Source organism: Tachyglossus aculeatus, chromosome 18 (assembly GCF_015852505.1).
Source record: "Tachyglossus aculeatus isolate mTacAcu1 chromosome 18, mTacAcu1.pri, whole genome shotgun sequence".
Taxonomy (NCBI): Eukaryota; Metazoa; Chordata; class Mammalia; order Monotremata; family Tachyglossidae; genus Tachyglossus; species Tachyglossus aculeatus.
The window spans coordinates 2,231,624-2,251,201 of record NC_052083.1 but is presented as its reverse complement, the minus strand read 5'-3'; the positions used below and the strand labels follow the sequence as shown (position 1 = coordinate 2,251,201).

Genomic DNA, 19,578 nt, shown 5'->3' with positions numbered 1-19,578 from the left:
CAGCAATTCACAGAGACGTGAGGGGATCACAAGGCAATCCGGACATCCACAATCACCTCTTTGGACCGCACTTACGAGACTGCGGAAATTTCATACATGGGCATAATGGCTCCCTAATAGAACATGCATGGGATAGAAGGGCTCAAATAGGGCATTTGGGTTTTATTTTTTAATATGGAGAAAAATCAGGTTCATCCTTCAAGAATTTCATGTTTTACGTTAACTTTGATTTTCACGATTTACAGACCACAGCGACAGCGTGGAAAGCTTTTTTCTCAGAAAAGTTAAGTCCTTTTACACAGCTGCAATTGGCCCAAATAGCCAACAAGACACTCTGCAGCAGAGGTGTCATGTGGCAGTGGTGGAAACAGGAAGGTAGCCTGCTTTCATTCTGGATATCAGACCCCAGTGCTAATCCAAAACTCAACACTACCCGAATATGAAGTGTCAAAGCTGGGGACTTGGGACTGGACTTTGAACAATTCTGACACTACCACAAGAGATGAGCCAAAACTGCCCTCAGATGCCAGGTATCCAAGCAAATGCCATACCCTTTACAGAGCCGAGTGAAAATAAATTTCTCAGATTATATCTATAGCTGTATATATTGTATTAAAGCAGGGCCTCCCTTAGGGTAATTTGTGTCCTGCATCCCTGCCAAACTCTCAGCATCAAACGGGGCAATATCACAGTGTCTCTCTGATGACCTCAGCATTCAAAGTCCTAACAAGAAGCAGTATGACCTTGTGGAAAGAGCTAAAAACTGGGAGTTAGAAGACTTGGCTCCCACCCTGACTCCACCCCTTGCTTGCTGGGTAACCTTGGGCAAGTCACTTCACTTCTTGGGGCCTCGTTTTTCTACTCAGTAAAATGAGGATAAAATATCTCTTCTCCCTCCCTCTTAGACAGTGAGCGACATGTGGGACAGGGACTCGAATCAACCCCAGTGATTAGTACTTAGTAGGCACTGAAGAAATATCACAATTTTTACGATTATTATGATTATCTAATTAGTATTATTATTGTTATTATTATGGGGTAAATGATTAGGAGTCAGTGTTGGGGCAACACCTGGCATAAACTATAGCCGAAGGAAGCTTAAAGCCCAGCCCGCTTAATGCCATTTGACTTTTCTCAGGTGGGGTGTGATGAAAGGCAACAGATCCCTCTTCTCCAATCTCTTGCGATTGTGCACTAACCACCGGCACCGTGGTCATCCCTCAGCAAAGAACGAGACTCATCCACTGAGGCCAATGAGAAACTCCATCATCACCACTAGTCAGGATGCTGACACTATTTACTGAGTGCCCCCCGGTGCGATGCACTGTATTAGGTCCTTGGGAAGTACCAACCAAATAAATAACACCTTCCCTGCCCACAAGGAGCTTACAGTACTAAAACCTCACGCTTTTTGCCATGGGGACTACTTATAGGGTGTGATGGAAGGGGGATTCTTTGCCACTTTAATGGGTGCCTGCTGCTGCAAAAAGTCAAAGGCACAACTGGTGCACATCTGAAGTTTGAGAAACAGAGTGGCCTAGTGGAAAGAGCAAGGGCCCGGAAGTCAGAGGACTTGGGTTCTAATACCAGCTCTGCCACTTATCTGATGTATGACTTGGGCAAGTCACTTAACTTCTCTTTGCCTCAGTTATCTCACCTCTAAAATGTGATTAAGACTGTGAGCCCCATGTGGGACACGGACTGAGTCCAACCTGATTATCCCTGTATCTACTGCAGCACTGAGGACAGTGCCTGGCACATAGAAAACTCTTAACAAATACCATTAAAAACAGAGTTTGCCAAAGGGAGGAGTCATATATCTGGGACATAGAGGAGCTGGTATTAGTGACCCATCAGAGAGTTTCCTCCACCAGCCTTTCTCATTTAGATCCCCTCACCTCTTCAGAATCTGTAATCCCAACCGTCAGCCCACCTATCACTGAATAAAAGCAGAAAAATCAACTGAGCCAAAAGAAACCTCCAAAGCTATAAGACCCAAACTTTTACCCTTTCCCCCTCTGGATTTCAAGACTCTCAAGACCGTGTCCGATTCTTGATCCCACCCAGAGAAAAATACATCTGTGAGAGAGAGCACAGAACAAAACAAAATCTTAAACACCCTAACCGCAAGTCAGAGAAATCTGGGTGCCTTAGATCTGGTGGAAAAGAAGTCAGCTCATTAAACTTGGCTATATTAACTTGGCCAAGTAGAGAAAGTCATGGATCTGTAAGCCCCAATTAATTCACCACTCAGACTGTCCCCAGCTTTTCCAAAATAACATGCCTGTTGTGATGATGATGATGATGATGATGGTATTTGTTAAGCACTTACTATGGGCAAAGCACTGTTCTAAGCGCTGGAGAGATTACAAGGTGATCAGGTTGTCCCACGGGGGGCTCACAGTTTTAATCCCCATTTTACAGACGAGGTAACTGAGGCACAGAGAAGTTAAGTGACTTGCCCAAAGTCACACAGCTGACAGTTGGCGGAGCCGGGATTTGAACCCATGACCTCTGACTCCAAAGCCTGTGCTCTTTCCACTGAGTCATGTTTTGAGAGTTAGCATCCTGTTTGGCCTAGATGTAGTGGCCTGGATGAGATGACCTCTTGAGATCCTTTCCAGCCCTAGGGTTTTATGATTAAATTTAAAATCTCTATGAAAGATAAAGGATGGTCATATGTACACACGTGGATGTGCACGCGCGCACACACACGCGCGCGCACACACACACACACACAGAGTACACTGTGTCAGGTATATACTTCCACAAAGGAAAAGGGAGAGAAACAGGCAAAATCAGAGATCACCTCTGTTTGGGTTTCAGGACTTTAGATGGGCAAAGGACAGGTCAGATCACACTGAGATGGCCCATTAGCACTGTTCTCACAGTACGATATCCCCTTCAGCCATCAGCAAGAACATAAGCATTTCAGAGATAAACTAGAGTCCTCTCAGACAACTTCTGTACCGATAAAAATTTCAACCAACCCTTGAGACATCCAGGACCTACAGTAACAGGCTTTGCTTTCTTCCTCAGAAGCAGGTGCCACACAATGCCAAGCCTAACTCCCATGTCCTTGTCTATGTCCATGTCCTTCTCCACCTCTGTTTCAAAGAGACATTAGAACTACCTGGAATGTCATTGCTGGATCAGATCAATGGTCCAATCAATCCAAGGAATCTGAAAGTGTTAACAAGATGCTTGGAGGATCCATGGCATAGAAGCCGTCCTTGGTATCCATCATCAAGGACAGGAGTTGACCATCTGACACCCCTAACTTTTCGCCTAGTAATGTATCATGAACCCCCTCCTCATCCACAAATTTTACCAAACCCCTGTTGAATCTATTGATATTCTGGGCCTGTACAACACCTGGTGGTACAAATTCAGTGAGCTTCCCCGCACTAGGTGAAAAAACATATACCCTGAACCGTCCACCTTCCAGATCCAACTCGAAGGAAAGGCAGAACCGCAGGATACGCTACGGGGCCTCTCTCTACCTGGCCAGCGGAGTTCTGAGGACTGCCTGCTTCCTCCTTGTTCTGCTATTTCCTGGACACAAGATAATCTCCTGGGAGCCGTACACATTATCTAGCCCGGCAGGACTGGTTCCCCCCAACCCAATACGACATGTGCTTACTGACTCTGCAAATCTGGCCAAACTGGCCACTCTTGACCAATGAAACTTCAGCTCCAACTAGGCAAATGGCCTCTCCCTTGGCTGGACAGAGGTTGAGGAGGATGTCACCATCTTGGGCTTGGGGCATGCCTCCAAAGCAAAGCGTCTCCTGAGTATGGATGTCGGGAGCCATGAGGTCCTCAGAAAGCTGTCCGTAGGTCCCAGATGGAGGGGAAGTTTGGAGAGGCAGCGAGGGCGAAGTATTATCTCCTGCTGGGGCGCGGCGGACATCATCCTTCTTTCACCTTTGGTCTTTGCTAGGAGGCGGTGGTTGGGTGTGGCGGTCAGAGTCAAGGAGGAGGAACAGGAGAAGAAGTAAGCTGGAGTCACTACTCCGCACCAAGAAATCTCAGCATCCAGGCAGCAGAAAAGGACTGACTCCCAGCTTCTCTGAGCAGACATTTCGCCTCAAGCCAAGACCAATGAGAGTGTCAGGAAAGCAGGAACAAAGTCAGGGCCATGGGACTGGGCCCTTCTCAAATCAATTCCACTGCCCAGGAACAGGACCTACTAGGCTCCGAGGAGGCTGAGTTCCTCAGGGAGGGGTGTTGGGAACCGCAGATGGCTACAGTGTGCACTGCCTTAAAATTGCCTGAGAGCACTGTCAGACCATACACTGGACTGACTCAATTGCCCCGTGTGTCAACTTGAGGGGCATTCACGCTAGTTGGCTGGGCTCTGGGCCTAAGAATTCTGGGGAGTTTGGATGCCACCTGTGGGCAGAGAAGAGAGCTTATGCTGGTAAGGCTGGACCCCTACTCCAAACCAACACTTAGAACCCAGCGCTTAGAACAGTAATTTGCACATGGTAAGCACTTAATAAATGCCATCATTATTAAACCAACATTCATCTGGGGTAGGGAGAGAGGGTGTCCCCCAGTTCCCCTGCCAAGTCTTGAGGTGGGATGGAAAATGGGGCGTCTGTAGCCTCTGCCCCTGGAAGGTTGGAAGAAAGCTGGTTAGGGAAGGGGCTGCATCCTAATTCAGGGTCTCTCCTGTATAGATACACCAATTCAGGGTTTTCATGGATATAGGAAAGAGTGAGGGATGCCCCTCCTCCTCCCTCCTCTTTCTCAGTGGATGGTGACCCAATTACCTCTCCCAAAGGACAGGTGTGTCCAGCCTTCACTTCCTTAGGACACTGGCCCTGAAGCTGAGCTCAGATAAGGGCAGAAGAAGCTCGGGAACAGCCTCAGAAAAAGTATCTCACCCATTCACCGGGGATGATAACGATAACTAAGTGAAAAGAACAATTCCTCTTTAGGCCACTGCTCCTTCAGGAAGGACAGTGGCCTGGTATGTACTTGCAAGGTTGGTTCAGGGGATAGCTGGACCTTCAAACTGGCACAGTTTCCTGCAGATCTGCCTGTGACTGGAGAAAGACCTAAAGGAGGGGGGACAGGATGGAGCAAGGGTGCGCTGAAGGCAGATGTGGGCAGCTATCCCCCAGGGGGCAGGGACAGGGATGGACCGGGTCCACCCGATTGTGCGGCTGAGGAGGGACTGGAATACCACCACTGACTTACTTGGCAAGGGCTCGACTGTTTGGCTCTTGGCCTGGAGGGCTTGGGCAGAGAACGTCTTGGCCACCACACACTCCACGGGGGTGAGAACGAGGGCCTGGGGCTGCCTCCCGGCCGAGGCGGCCTGCCCATGCTCTGCCAGCTTCTTCCGCACCACCCTGTGCAGGTCCCTCCACTTGTTCTTGAGGTCCTCCAGGTCCCGCCGGCATTAGCCGAGTGCATTGACCGCCTGCAGGACTTTGTTCCAGATGTGGTGCTTCCTGGTGGGCGTCCCCCCCGAGAGTCCCAAACAGCAGCCGGTAGTGCCTGCTCACCTTCTGCATCAACACCTCCGTCTCCTGAGGGCTGAAGTTAGGCTTGCGGGTCTCAGACCGGGAATAGGAGCCTGGATGGGAGGTCCCAGCCGAGGCATCCCCTGAGGCAGTGGGGGCATCTTTGGCCAGTGGCTGCCTGGTGCTTGTGGGCTCTGGGGGAGTACTTCTTCTATGGCCTGGCAAGGGGTTGTGGTTAGATCCTGGAAAAGGCACCAGAGGCCAGGAATTTAGATGGCATTGGCTGAGAATGGGCACAGCCCTGAGGCAGACTGGGTCAGACTCTCGACCTTTCTCTCACCCCCCACGCGGACACCTGACCTCCTCCCAGATAGCCTCCGTCACTGCCTGAAAGGCCCGGCATATACCCAGGCTGCCGAGCCTAGTAGGCACCGAGTTTCTGGAAGTTGGGCACAGAGATTCCCGGGCTGGGCTGCCATGAGGGGGCACAGCTGGTGACAGGGCAAAGGTGGAACTCCACAATGGGCCCCCCTGGGAACCATCCCACGGGCAGTGACTGACCACCACTCTCCCAAGTGGCCTCCAGGCTTGGGGTTGGTGAGAGAGGCTCAAACTAGAGATCCCGCTTCACAGGGCTGAGAAAGGGCCAGGTTGGTTCTCCTGAAGTTTCATTTATCCAACTTGCAGTCAAGCCAAAAGGAACAAGAAATGGGAAGATGCTGTAACCACCTGCCCCCTGGACCATTCACCATGGTGGAGTAGTAGCTGGGCACACATCTCGCTCAACTGAATTCCACTATGGAGAGGAGACGGGGTGCCAGGCCAGGGACTGTCTGCCCCTCATTTGGGAGAAGAAAGTGCCTTTAATTCCCTAATCCCCTGGTCTCTGCTCATCTGGGCCTGAACTCCATCAGGGGACCCAGAGGGAACCCGCTTTCCGGGCCACCAGGGCTCCCATTTCTCCCGGGACTCAGACCTGACAGACTCAGGCTCCACGAAAGAAGATTATCCTGTTTCTCCTTTCTGCTGAGTTTGGGGTGGGAAGTCCAGGGATGGGGCCAGGAAGGACCCAGGGCCAGGGCCAGGAGGGAACAAGACCAAGGATTGAGCCAGAAGAGAACAAACCCAGGGCCAGGAGGGAACATGACCAAGGATGGAGCCAGAGGAGAACAAACCCAGGGCCAGGAGGAAACAAGTCCTTCCAGAGATGGGGCCAGGAAGGAACAAGCTCATAGATGGGGCTGGGAGGGAACAAGTCCAGGGCCAGGGCTAGGAGACAGGGCCAGGAGGGAACACACCTGGGGATGGGGCCAGGAGCACAATCCCAGTGATGGAGCCAGGAGGGAACAAGTCCAGAGACGGGGCCAGGAGGGAACTGGGGTTGGGGCATCCTTGAGCAATGCCAAGGGCACAGGACTACAAAAAGATCCAGCTTTTTCCTGAGGGTGGATGGCCCTGGCTGTCAGAAAGAGGGAGTCATAAGCCACGATGCTGACTCCAGCAGGAGGGAGAAAGTAGAGGGCGTGCGGGGAAGGGGAGGAGAGCTGTTTTCTCTGCCCAGGAGCTGTACAAACTGAGGGAAGAAATATATGAGATTACCAAGAAGAGACTAGGAGAGGATCACGACACCTCCATCGCCTCCCTACTCTCTCTCTGTACTATCCTGTGAGGAGGCTGCTCCCGATCAAGCCAGAGGCCATGGGGTTTGGGTCCTGGCTGGCTGGAGATGGAGTTGGGCCAAACAGGAAGACTGCTCCTCTCACCCATCCAACCCTCCCAGGGGAGCAGGCTTTCTTGCTGGGGTCTTAGGACCCTGAACAAGAAGCTGCATGGAGGTATGACCCACAGGGCCATGAGGTCATTGAGATTATCTAGGGACAGCCTGGACCTGAAGCAGGAAACCATCAATAGTGACACCTTTCCACCCCACCTCCATTTCAGGTGGAAAGGCTAATATGTCAGAGAAAAGTGTCCGAGGGGAGGCAGAGGGGCGATTTCATGAAAGCCCCTGTCTGCTGTTGGGGAAACTGAGTCAGAGTGCCTCACCCCTCCTCAAGCAAACTTCAGACTGAACCCACCACCTCACCCTGAACTCAGACCAGTGGCCCAGAAGATGCCAAGCTTAAGGCTGGTGCTCCCCGAACATCCAGAACCAGGTGTCAGAAAGAGCAAGGAAAGAGCCCTCCCCTCTCCCCTCTCCCCCACTTCTCCTCCCCTCCACCCTAATACACACCAATTGTGTCTCCTTGCTCATACACCATGGAGGCCAAGTCCTTGATGATCTGGTTCACATCCAGCATGTCGCTCTGGAAAGAGAAAGTGGGGAACGTTAGCTAGATTCTTGGAGGGAGAGGGCCTCCCACCAATGTGGACCAGGCTCAAGGGATGGGTGAACTTAGAGTACTAAGACTAATCACAGAATCACAGAACCTCGAATGGCAAGAGACACAGAGGGATGGACCAGGCCATTTTTTTTATGGGATCTGTTAAGCATTTTCTATGTCAGGCACTGTACTAAGCACTGGGGTAGAAACAAGTTAATCATGGTGGACACAGTCCCAGTCCCACATGAGGCTCACAGTCTTAATATACATTTTACAAATAAAGTAACTGAGGCACAGAAAAGCAAAGTAGCATGTGTTAAGTGCTTACTATGTGCCAGGCCCTCACTAAGTGCTGAGGTGGACACAAGGGAATTGGGTTGGACACAGCCCCTGTCCCAGATGGGGCTTACAGTTTTAATCCCCATTCTACAGATGAGGAAACTGAGGTCCAGAGAAGTGCCTTGCCCAAGTTCACATAGCGGTCAAGTGGCAGAACAAGAATTAGAACCCAGACCTTCTGACTCCCGGGCCCGAGCTCTTTCCACTAGACCACACTATTCTTTGCCATTCTCTTGCCTCCAGCCAGGACCACACTTAGGAACTTCCACCACTCATTCAATAGCATTCACTGAACGTCTCAGCCAAACCCTTGCCCTTGAGGAGCTTCCGATGCACTGGCAGAGACAGTAGACATTACCCGAAAAATCTGGAATCATTAGGAGTGTGAGGATGACTATCGCTCCTGTCAGTAATCCTCTGGCCCAGGCCCAAAGCAGAAAGGCCTGGCTCAAATCCACACTGGAAGGGCCAGTTCAGCCAGAGTCCCAGGGACCTACAATGTGGCTACTTCCTCCACCCTCCCTGCCCCAACCCCAAGCCCCTGGGGGACACCAGGACTCTACTGCAGGTCACTGGCCACTACTCCTGGGCCCGTCAGCTGTGATGTGGCACGGAAACTGAGAGAGCTGGAGGGGGAATATCCAGTCTGTGGGCTCCGTCCCTTAACATCTCATTTCGCCATGCCACCGTTTCAGCCCAGGAGAGCCTCTGGCCTCTGATACCCTGGTAAAAGCCAGGGGTTACTGAGTAGGATTGTTAACTGTGCTGCTGTGTATTGTGAATCCCACACGTGTGCGCGCACGCGCACACACACACATCTGCTTTTTCTCTTGCTTCCAACAACAGCCTGGTGGAAGGCAAGGGAGAATAAATGGCGTTCAATAAATCAACCCAGTTCAGTCCAGGCAGCAACAGAAGTGGTGGAAAAATTCTGAGCCCTGCGATTAGAGAACAAGTTAGAGACTCTGCAGGAACCCTGAGCCAGCCAAGAAAGATGATTCTCCTGCCTCTTTCTCCATTGATTCACTGGCCTCATCGGTCAGTTGTGGAGAGTTTGGTGCCTTGGGAGTTGATATTGCCCGGGACGCACTGGTTTTCGGTGCCCTAACCCACCCCTGGGGTGATACACCACTCAAGTCAAGGAAGATTTCCTAAAGAGACTTAGGATGGGTATGACTTGCTGGGCAAGAAGCAGGAAGTAGGCTTAAGACCTAGTTTGGCTAAGGGGGTGGTTGCCAGACCTCCAGGAACTGCTGACTCGTCTCATCAAGGAAAGGAGGTGACTGGTTCTAGGCCCATCGAGTTCCAGCGGCGGCTGGTACGATTTCCTCTTCCTTTCTGCCTAAGGGTCCCGGAGAGAGTGGGATACAGAAGCCATCTCCTTGGCCCACCCACGCACCCACTCCCCTACACGCGGGCAGAGTCAAATGCTCCCAGCTGCACTAACCAGAGCCGACAACACAGCCCAACCATAACAAGAACAAGAAAACACTTGCCCTGGCGCTTCACTGATAGTCAAAGCACCCCGGCTCTATTTTCTCTGCAAAGTGGTCCGGGGAGGCTCGTCAAACACAAACAGCCAAAAATGATGGGCAGGGTGGGCTGTGGGAGCCAGGGTCGGAGTCAAGGGCCAAGGGGTGTGAAACAAAGGGACTCAGAGGGATCGAGCAACATGAAGAACAGTCAGAGAGAACGTCGGCTTGTAGGGAACTTGTTGTGGGCAGGGAAATTATTTTTATATTGTATTCTCCCAAGTGCTTAGTACAGTGCTCTGCACACAGTAAGAGCTCAATAAGTATGATCGACTGAAAGTGAGCTTCTGGGTCGGCCTTGTTCCATTTCCCCAAAAGAGAGACTAGGTGAGGGGTGGAAATGGTGAACAGGTACGATGTTTCATTTTGTTCCTGGGTCATTCAGTGACCAACAAGATCGGGATCCAGGGGGACCATAAATGCCAGTCATCGATCCACCATGGATGGAAAGGTGGGGTGTCTCATGTGGGGAGAAACATGAATTAAAATTCCCCTCAGAGCTTAGTTCGCTACTTTGCACATGGTAAATTCTCAATACACACCATTGATTTACTGACTGAGATCATCCTTCTCCTTTTCAAGAGACAGATGGGGTGCAGGAAAAAGGGGGGATTTCAACCGGGGCCAGGAGAAGGCAACAATGATCTTCTAGGCCTGGGAACTATCAGGAATTAAATCAAATATTTACAGCGTTCAGAACAGATGTTTTAGCTGTATTGAAGCATGCTGGGTATAATGCTGTCAAATGAGATCGTGCATTAATGTTAAAGACAAAGACACACCCAACACTGCAAAAGTTTTCAGCACATTTTAGCATCCCGGTCCTAGAGAGGTCCCCAAGAATCATTGGGACCACTGATGAATCCTATCTGGCGTGCCCCTTTGCCACTTTGGACAGATGAGGGTCTGGGATTACACTGAGAAACTAAGTCAAGAGAACATCTCACTTTGCCTTGCTCAGTCTCGTGGCTTCAGAGTTCTGCATTTATTTCCATAAGGGTCATTTCACCCCACAAAAATATTGCGAAGAAATTCATTTTCCTTTTAGGAGCATACTGGGAAATGAGGCAATTAGGGTAATCTTAAACTGCCATGTGCTATCAATTGTAATTTAATTATGGGGCTTAAATACGGGGCTGCTTTGCTGAGCGGATGTGGAAGGATCAGGCGTGTGCTTTGGATGGAGCATCAGGGAGGCATCCAAGCTCATGGAACCCAGGGTCCTGGCGGCCAGGAAGCAGAAAGGTGGGCGGAAACAGTCGAGTCGGGCAGAGCTGGGCAGGGAGACAGACCAATCCCAAGATCCCCACCCTGGAACTCTGGGCATCATCCCAGGCCATTAATCACTGAAGCCTCTGAGCCGGTCACTGGGAGCCCCCCACATTTCCTTGGAAACGTTCCAGTGTGTCAATGCAGAGATGGAGGCGGGTGAGGAAACAGGCTGGGCCTCTCTCCCCAACCACCTCTAGCTGGCTAAAGCTGACCACTCGGACTCTACCCTCCCCACCCTGGATCTCCGGACCCCAAAACAGTCTGCCCCTGCCTAAGCCCCCCATCTCCTTGGCACTATCTCCACCACTCACTCCTCGGGCTCCAGCCCAGAAAATCTGCCCCTAAGCCCCTTCCGCCTCATTCTCCTCATTCTTCCACTCCAGACTCAACTTAATGCTCAGGGCAGGGTCACGTACCTTCCCTCGTTCCAGACCCTCTTGAGTACTGGGTTTGAGTCTCCACTCTGCCACTGACCTGCTGTGTGACCTTGGACAGGTCATTTAACTTCTCTGGGCCTCAGTTTCTTCTTTTGTAAAATGGGGAGATGATGACTGCTCACCTCCCTCTTAGTAATGAGCCCCTCAAGGGACAGGGATTGTGTCTGATTGGATTATCCTGTACTCCCCAGAGTTTAGCACATAGTAGGTGCTTAACAAATCAATTTATAAATACATGGAATCTGGACCGATCCATAAAGAAAACTGAACCATAGAGCGTGGCAAAAGGCACAATACTCCTAATATTCCTAATATAGGTAATTGATTGAATAATCGATTATTCTGCTCTTTCACCTTGACAGATTTGTGCTCCTCCCTGTTGTAGCTTTATTCTTCCTCTTGCTCCTCTATTCGTAAATCATTATGTCTGCTCTGTCTCTTCCACCTGATTTTAAGTCCCTGAGGGCAAGGAAATTGTCTTTTGCTTCTCATCCCTACTCCAAGTGCTTACTTCAGTGTTTTGCATACAGTAGGTGCTGAGTAGATATTACTGGTTGATTGACAGATGGCATGAGCTAGTGTGAGGCTAAGGAATATATTGATAGAATGAAGTTAATGTTCTGGCTCTGGTTGGGTTTCTCTGTCCCTTAGAGAGAGAGAGAGAGAGAGAGAGAGAGAGAGAGAGAGAGAGAATCCTGTCTCTCCCATGAACTGTTGACCTTTTCCTTCTGGAATTTCCCATCATTCATTCATTCATTCACTCAATCATAGTTATTGAGCGCTTACTGTGTACAGAGCACTGTACTAAGTGCTTGGGAAGTACAAGTTGGCAACATATAGAGACGGTCCCTACCCAACAATGGGCTCACAGTCTAGAAGGGGGAGACAGATAACAAAACAAATCATATTAACAAAATAAAATAAATAGAATAGTAAATATGTACAAGTAAAATAGAGTAATAAAGCTGTACCAACATATATACAGGTGCTGTGGGGAGGGGAAGGAGGTAGGGCGGGGGGAAGGGGGGGTTCAGTCTGGGAAGGCCTCCTGGAGGAGATGAGCTCTCAGTAGGAACTCCCTTACACTCCTAGTCCCTTACACTGGATATAACGGACACTCCGAACGATGCCATTTTTTAATGACTTCAAATGAAGGTCTGTACTTGGGGCTTTAGAAGGGAAGGGATGGTAAACCTGTAGGTTGGGAAGTGAGGGTGGGAAAGAAGAAGGGTGTGTAAAAAGTGTGGAAAGAAGTAAAGGGATGTCTTGGAATGAAGAGCCCTCATCAATCAATCGAGGGTATTTATTGAGTGCTTACTATGTGCAGAGCACTGCACTAAGTGCTTGGGAGAGTACAGTACAGTGGAATTTGAAGACATGCTCCTTTCCCATAATAAGAGAAACCACTTGGAAATGACCAAGCACCACATTTTGGTTGTTGCTATAGTGAAAATGTGTGAAAATATTTTCATTGTCCCCAGGAAGATGGCTTGTCTGTTCATCCTGCTGCCCCAGGAGGCTTTTTTTGACAAGATCGGATGTGGTTACCCAGGCCTCGCAGAAAAAGTCAGGGAGTTTCTGACCTCGATTTGGTTTCCAGTGAATTGAAGACAGTGCTACTACCCCTCCTCAGAGAGGTCACTGGTCTTGGGGGCAGAGGGGGAGGAAGGCAGTGACTTCAGAGTCTTTCAAAATAATATGAAGAATGAAAGTGACGAACCGATTATCAGACGTTATTGTCTAACTAGGAACTAAATTCCACATTAGTACATTGCCTGGGGCAATGAAAATGCTTCAGATGAAACACTGACAGGATATTTGGCTGGTGAGGGACATGTCACTCTTTGCTGTAATTCTTCACAAAACTTCACAACCCTTGTCGTCACCTTTCACAACACTTGTCAGCTCTTCAGGATGCTTCTCTCGTTCCTCCATCCCACTAAGGGAGGTAAGTTGCTACGATGGTCCCCATTTTCAAAAGGGGATACTGAGATCCAGAGCCCACCCAAAGATGAAGTTTCAAAAGCTCCCCCGTCCCCCAGTCTTCTAAATCCAGTGCACTGCCTATCATCCATCACCTGTGCAGGAACCCTAGGGTGATTGTATCGTGAGTTTTCCAGGGAGGATAAAATCCCAGAATGATTGTTCGTATCACCGACGGCACCATAAAAAGAAACCAGGCACGTTTCCCTGCTTTCTTTTCTATTAAGTCTTCAGATACAAAGCAGCAAGAGACAACTCCCACTTCTCTCCATCCTCCTCCCCCGGAGCCCTGATCCAGCTTACAATTTGGATGCTCCTTGTCTCTTCCACAGAAAGCCGTGAAGAGGGTGGACACAAGAGCAGGAGGGTGGGGACAGTTCCCACACAGGCAGAAAAAGACGCCCCTTCGCCAACGTGGCAGGCAGCTCGAACACGTCATTTTACGACTCTGTAATGATATTCCTCACACTCCGGCGGAGGTCCGGGGAAAGAAAAATACTTAACTTCGTAAATCTGTAAATCATGTAATTTTTTTTTTATTGCTTCTAAAATGAGAACTCATTAAAAGCTCTCTTGGAATCTCTTCGTTCTTCTTTTACTGGAACTGCATAACATCAGACATGGATACCAGCAGTAGCAGCAGTAATACAGTAGTAGGGAGTGAGATTGGTGGGGGGGAGGGGGACAATGCTCTCCCCTTCCTTTAAGCAAGGAAAAAGCAGATTTATAACCCACTCCTCTTCTGATGAGTGGAACCTTGGCCATGGTCCACTAACAGAAAAACTGCCCCAGTTAATCAAACCATAGTCCCTGCCCCTCATTCCTTCATTCATTCAATCGTATTTATTGAGCGCTTACTGTGTGCAGAGCACTGTACTAAGTGTTTGGGAAGTGCAAATCGGCAACATTAGAGATGGTCCCTCACTCCCAACAGCCCAGTCAGTAGAGACCCCTGCCCGTTCTTCCCCCTACCCCTGGACTCCAGACCCTCCCTGCTGGAAAGAGGGCAGCCCTGAGGCAGAGATGAATTCAGTGTCAGGAGAAGGGCACAGATGAGGCTGTCGCTATGTGGTGTGTTTGTGTAAGTGTGTGTCTGGGACCACGCAGCCCCTCTTGGAGGAGCAGTGAGATGGAGTGAGGCCAGAGTCGGTGGGGTATATTTTACTCCCCCAAGCACTTAGTACAGAGCCCTGAACAGAGTAAGTGCTCCAGAGAGATTGGCCCAGTGTCAGCCTGGCTCGGTAACTGGGCCTGGGTATCCTTCAACTCCCAGGACTGGCACTGCACACCTTCCACCTGCAGGCCAAGGGCAGAGGTCAAGGCTATGAACCAAAAGGAGGAAGGCAAGTGGTGCCAGGGAAAATGAAGCAGCTCCAGTACTATGACTCCACCGCTTGTCAGCTGTGTGACTTTGGGCAAGTCACTTAACTTCTCTGTGCTTCAATTACCTCATCTGTAAAATGGGGATTAAGACTGTGAGCCCCACATGGGACAACCTGACCACCTTGTATTAGAACAGTGCTTTGCACATAGTAAGCGCTTAACAAATACCAAAATTGTTGTTGTTGTTGTTACTACCTCCCCCACACCCCATCATTTTCAGAGATAGCCAATGTTGTCCTGCCTTGGGTGCTCCCATCCACAGCATGGGAGGGGAGACAAGGTACCCAGTCTTTGGGCACCACCTAACAGAGCCAGGGCTCCACTACTTAAGGACTGGGGGAGGCAGAGCCAAATGGGCCCAACATAAGAGGAGTGGCTCAATCAATGGTATTTATTAAGCACTTAATGTAGCCAGAGCACTGTACTAAGTGCTTGGGAGAGTCCAATATAATAGAGTTGCCTGACTTGGGAGTTGGGTGTTTGGGTGGGTTTCCTCCTACTCAACCTTGGATCCTGGGTTTCAGCTCCTGGAATCCTTGCATAGACCTGTCCTTGATGAAGAGAGGAGAGGTAGGTTTTTGGGCTGTGCAGGAATCGCCCTGAGATGCTTCTTGCAGTAATGGTGATGTTTTGTATTAAGCCATCCACACTCCTGAGGGCCAGTTCCACTGTGTTGCACACACAGCTCGGTGTCACAGCACCAGTGGATATTTCTCTGCCTCGAGAGCGACCGGATTTATGGCCTTACTGAATGCACATCTCATCCCTGAGGCCTTCCCTGACTGAGCCCTCCTTTCCTCTTCTCCCATTCCCTCTGCATTCATTCATTCATTCAATCATATTTATTGAGCTCTTACTATGTGCACAGCACTGTTCTAAGCGCTTGGGAAGCACAAGTTGGCAACATATAGAGATGGTCCCTACTCAACAATAGGCTCACAGTCTAGAAGGGGGAGACAGACAACAAAACATGTGGACAGGTGTCAAGTCATCAGAATAAATACAAATAAAGCTAGATACACATCATTAAAACAATAGAATAGTATGTACAAGTAAAATAGAGTAATAAATCTGTATAAACATATATACAGGTGCTGTGGGGAGGGGAAGGAGGTAAGGTGGGGGGATGGGGAGGAGGCTTGCTCCCTTTATTTATCCCCCCTCCCAGCCCCTCCGCACTTATGCACATATCTGTAATTTATTTATTCAAATTTACATACGTCTCCCCCTCTATACTGTAAGTTTGTTGTGGGCAGAGATTGTGTCCATTTATTGTTATATTGAACTCTCCCAAGTGCTTAGTTCACTGCTCTGCACACAGTAGGTGCTTAGAGAAGCAGCGTGGCTCAGTGGAAAGAGCATGGGCTTTGGAGTCAGAGATCATGGGTTCAAATCCCAGCTCTGCCACTTGTCACCTGTGTGACTCTGGGCAAGTCACAACTTCTGTGGGCCTCAGTTACCTCATCTGTAAAATGGGGATTGACTGGGAGCCCCCCGTGGGACAACCTGATCACCTTGCAACCTCCCCAGCTCTTAGAACAGTGTTTTGCACATAGTAAGCGCTTAATAAATGCCATCATTATTATTATTATTAATAAATATGACTGAATGAATGAAAGTCAGGCAAAGGCAGGACCAGGAGAAGGTGTTAAAAGCCCAGAGCAACTGAGGCCAAGCAGGGAGGTCATGCCAATGCCAGGATTCCGGACCCGGGCCCAGAGGTTGACACCTCTGGCAGTCTGGCTCTGCTACAGTCATCACGTTAGGTGGGTGTTCAGCAGGACTCTTCCTGGGGGGCCTCTAGACTGCAAGCTCCTGGTGGACAGGGAACTGTTCTATCGGTTCTACCAAGCACTCTATACAATACTCTATGCCTAGTAAGTGTTCAATAAATACCACTCATTCATTGCTTGAGGTGGAAATCTTCCTAGATTATAAACTCCATGAGGACCAGAATTATGTTGTAAATAAATTATACAGAAGGGGAGTAGTAGAGTCTATTAAGTATCTGTCTTACCCTGCTAGTCTCTAAGCTCCTCAAAGGTGAGGGGATCATGCTTTCTAACTCTTTAGGTACTCTCCCAGGCACACAGGAAGGCCCTCAATAAATATTATTGATTGACTGAATCCTCCTTAAAATCCTCTTAAGGAAACACACTTGCCCCACCCAGCCTCATCCCCTGTGTGTCTCTTTCACAACCTCTCTCTCTATCTCCCTCCCTCTGGCACAGTGTGAAAATGGATTGCCATAAATTTCTGTCTTTTATAGTGCTGTGTGACAGAATGGCCCTGCCCTCAATCAAATCTGTTTATCCTGGTAAGCACATTTATAAAACAATTCCCCGTCTCGCTCACTCTGTCACTGGCATGTCACCCAGTGGCTACTTTAATATCACATTTTATCACTAGGCCTGAGAGTGGCTAGCAGCTCAGGTCCCAGAGCCCTGGGCTGATTCAATTACCCTCTGCTCCCTTCTGCCAAACTTCCACTCTCTCACCTTCTTTTCCTTCCATACAAGGGAGGGGGCAGGATGATGGAGCAGCAGCGAGGCCTGATGATGGAAAGAGTCCGGGCCTGAGAATCACAAGACCTGGGTTCTAATCCTGGCTCCGCCACCCACCCACTGTGTGACCTTGGGCAGGTCCCGTCACGTCTCAGTCCCTCAGTTTCCTTATCTTTAAAATGGTGATTCAATAGCTGTTCTCCCTCCCTCTTAGCCTGTGAACTCCATGTGGAACAGAGACTGTGTGTGCCCAGATTGTAACTTGTACTTACCCAGGAGCTTAGCAGAGTGCTTGGCATATAGGAAGGGCTTAGCAAACACCACATCTGTTGTTGTTATTATTATGGACTACCCCTTGCTGACAAGGATTCCAATCTGGTCAGGGAAGGGCACTGTTTTGAGTTTTCCCCTTAGATGTCCATGCCAAGCCAGTCCCTTCTCCCCATTCCCCACATCTGCCCCACCCACCTGACTCTCCACATTGTCAATCAATAGTATTTATTGAGAGCTCACTCTTTCCCCCACTCTTACCCTCACCTTGGCCAAGGTGGGCCTTTCTGCTCCTTCAGCGATCTACTGAAAAGCCTCCTTCCTCTTAGAAGCCTTCCTGTTTGTCCCCGCTTCCTTTCAGTCATCCCAGTAGCCCGGGAGCTGTTCTTTATATCTCAGTTGGCTAGCGATCTCTGGGTTGGTTTTGAAATTGGTGGGCCTGCTGCGGCAGCCAGGCCTCCCCATCAGTCAGACAGCTCCCAGAGGGAGAGGACCACCATGTGCCTCTCCCTTCCTCTGACCCTTCCCCAGGTGCCGAGGACAAAGTTTCACCTACGACTGATTGCTCCATCAGCTTGGCAGAGCCAATTAGCTTCTGATTTCCTTGAAAGCAAGGAAAGAAGACCCTACTTCTTTTGTTCCATTTTTCCAAGCTCTTAGTACAGCGCTCTGCACTCAGTAGGCATCCAATAAAGACCACTGAAAGATGGATGGACTAAACGACTCCCACCAAAGGCCTCGGCTCCTTCCCCTCCACTACTGGCTGGGAAACAGCCTGGCCCATGCTCTGAAAGATCCTGTCATCAGGCGGCCAATAACTAGGGGGAAGCAGGTAGGCCGAAAGCATCCACCTGCTCTTCTCCGGTTCCACTCCCAGCTGGGAAGCTGGTTGCTCTGGGGGCAGGGTGTCTCCTACCAGAGTGGGCCACACATTCCGGGAGGAGGAAGCCCGTGTCAGCCCCAGATGCTGACACAGGAGCCTCAACGCCTGGACCCTCCTCTTGGGTCCAAGCAGGGCAGAGGGCACCCAGAACATGAGAGGAGAAGTTGGAGCTGCTCTGGCCTGGCTCTGCCCATCCTGGTGGGATTTTGGTTTGCTGCCACCTCCACCGGTGAGGGTCCCGACGGCACCAGGGACTCCCCGAGCCCCTCCAGTCTGATCTGTGTCAGCTGGTGCCAAGTCAGCGTGGAGCCAGGCGTGGTTCTTCCCGGGTTGGGACTGGTTTCCTTCCTTGCCTTTTTGTTCTCCCCCGACTAGAATGAAATTAAAACTAACACTTTTCAATAATGAGGTATAAACGGGTTTTCCATGTTCTCTTCCGTCTCTTTGGGGAAATGTGGGCCAGGAGGCAGCCTGCCAGAAATCTTACCCAGCCAGCAGCTTGGAGCGCCCTGAACGGAAATTTTATTTCCAGCAGGAACGCGGGACCTGACGGGGGGGGCGGAGGTGGAGGCTGGTCTCGCCAGTCGGCTCCCTGGCAGTCCACTCCCGCTGCATAATCTTCCAACTCTGCGGGGCCGGGGTGGAATGGGCTGGGAGCCGGGAGGGGTCCCTGAGATCTGTATTCTGGTGGCCATAATTCTCTCATATACCTTCCTCTTTAGAGAGGCATAAGCAAATTCAGTAGCCAGCTCCAGCTCGGCAGGAGTCTAGCGTTCCCTGGTCCACTGGACCATGGCCAGAGATGCCACGGTACTGGAGAGGAGACTTTCTCCCGGGTGAAACGTTTGGGCCTCACTTCGAGTTGAGAAGGGAGGACTCCAACTGAACATGAATAATTAATCGTTACAAGAAATAGGATGATCAAGATGCTGTGTAAGCTCGTTGTGGACAGGGATCATGTCTACCAACTCTGTTGCACTGTACTCTCCCAAGAGAGTTTAGTGCAGTGCTCTGCACACAGTAGGTGCTCATTGATTGATTCAAAGGAAGAGGAATGGCAGACTGTGAGCCCACTGTTGGGTAGGGACTGTCTCTATATGATGCCAACTTGTACTTCCCAAGCGCTTAGTACAGTGCTCTGCACACAGTAAGCGCTCAATAAATATGATTCATT

The 19,578-nt window shown here is 50.0% G+C and overlaps 1 protein-coding gene across 1 annotated transcript in view; it reads right to left on the bottom strand.

Moving 5' to 3' along the window:
* Positions 1 to 19,578, bottom strand: part of TSNARE1 (t-SNARE domain containing 1) — a 239,421-nt gene that overhangs the window by 76,339 nt on the left and 143,504 nt on the right. The window contains exon 9 of the mRNA XM_038760394.1: positions 7,711 to 7,783. Coding sequence (XP_038616322.1) covers positions 7,711 to 7,783 — 73 coding nt within the window. The remainder of the gene's footprint in view (positions 1 to 7,710; positions 7,784 to 19,578) is intronic.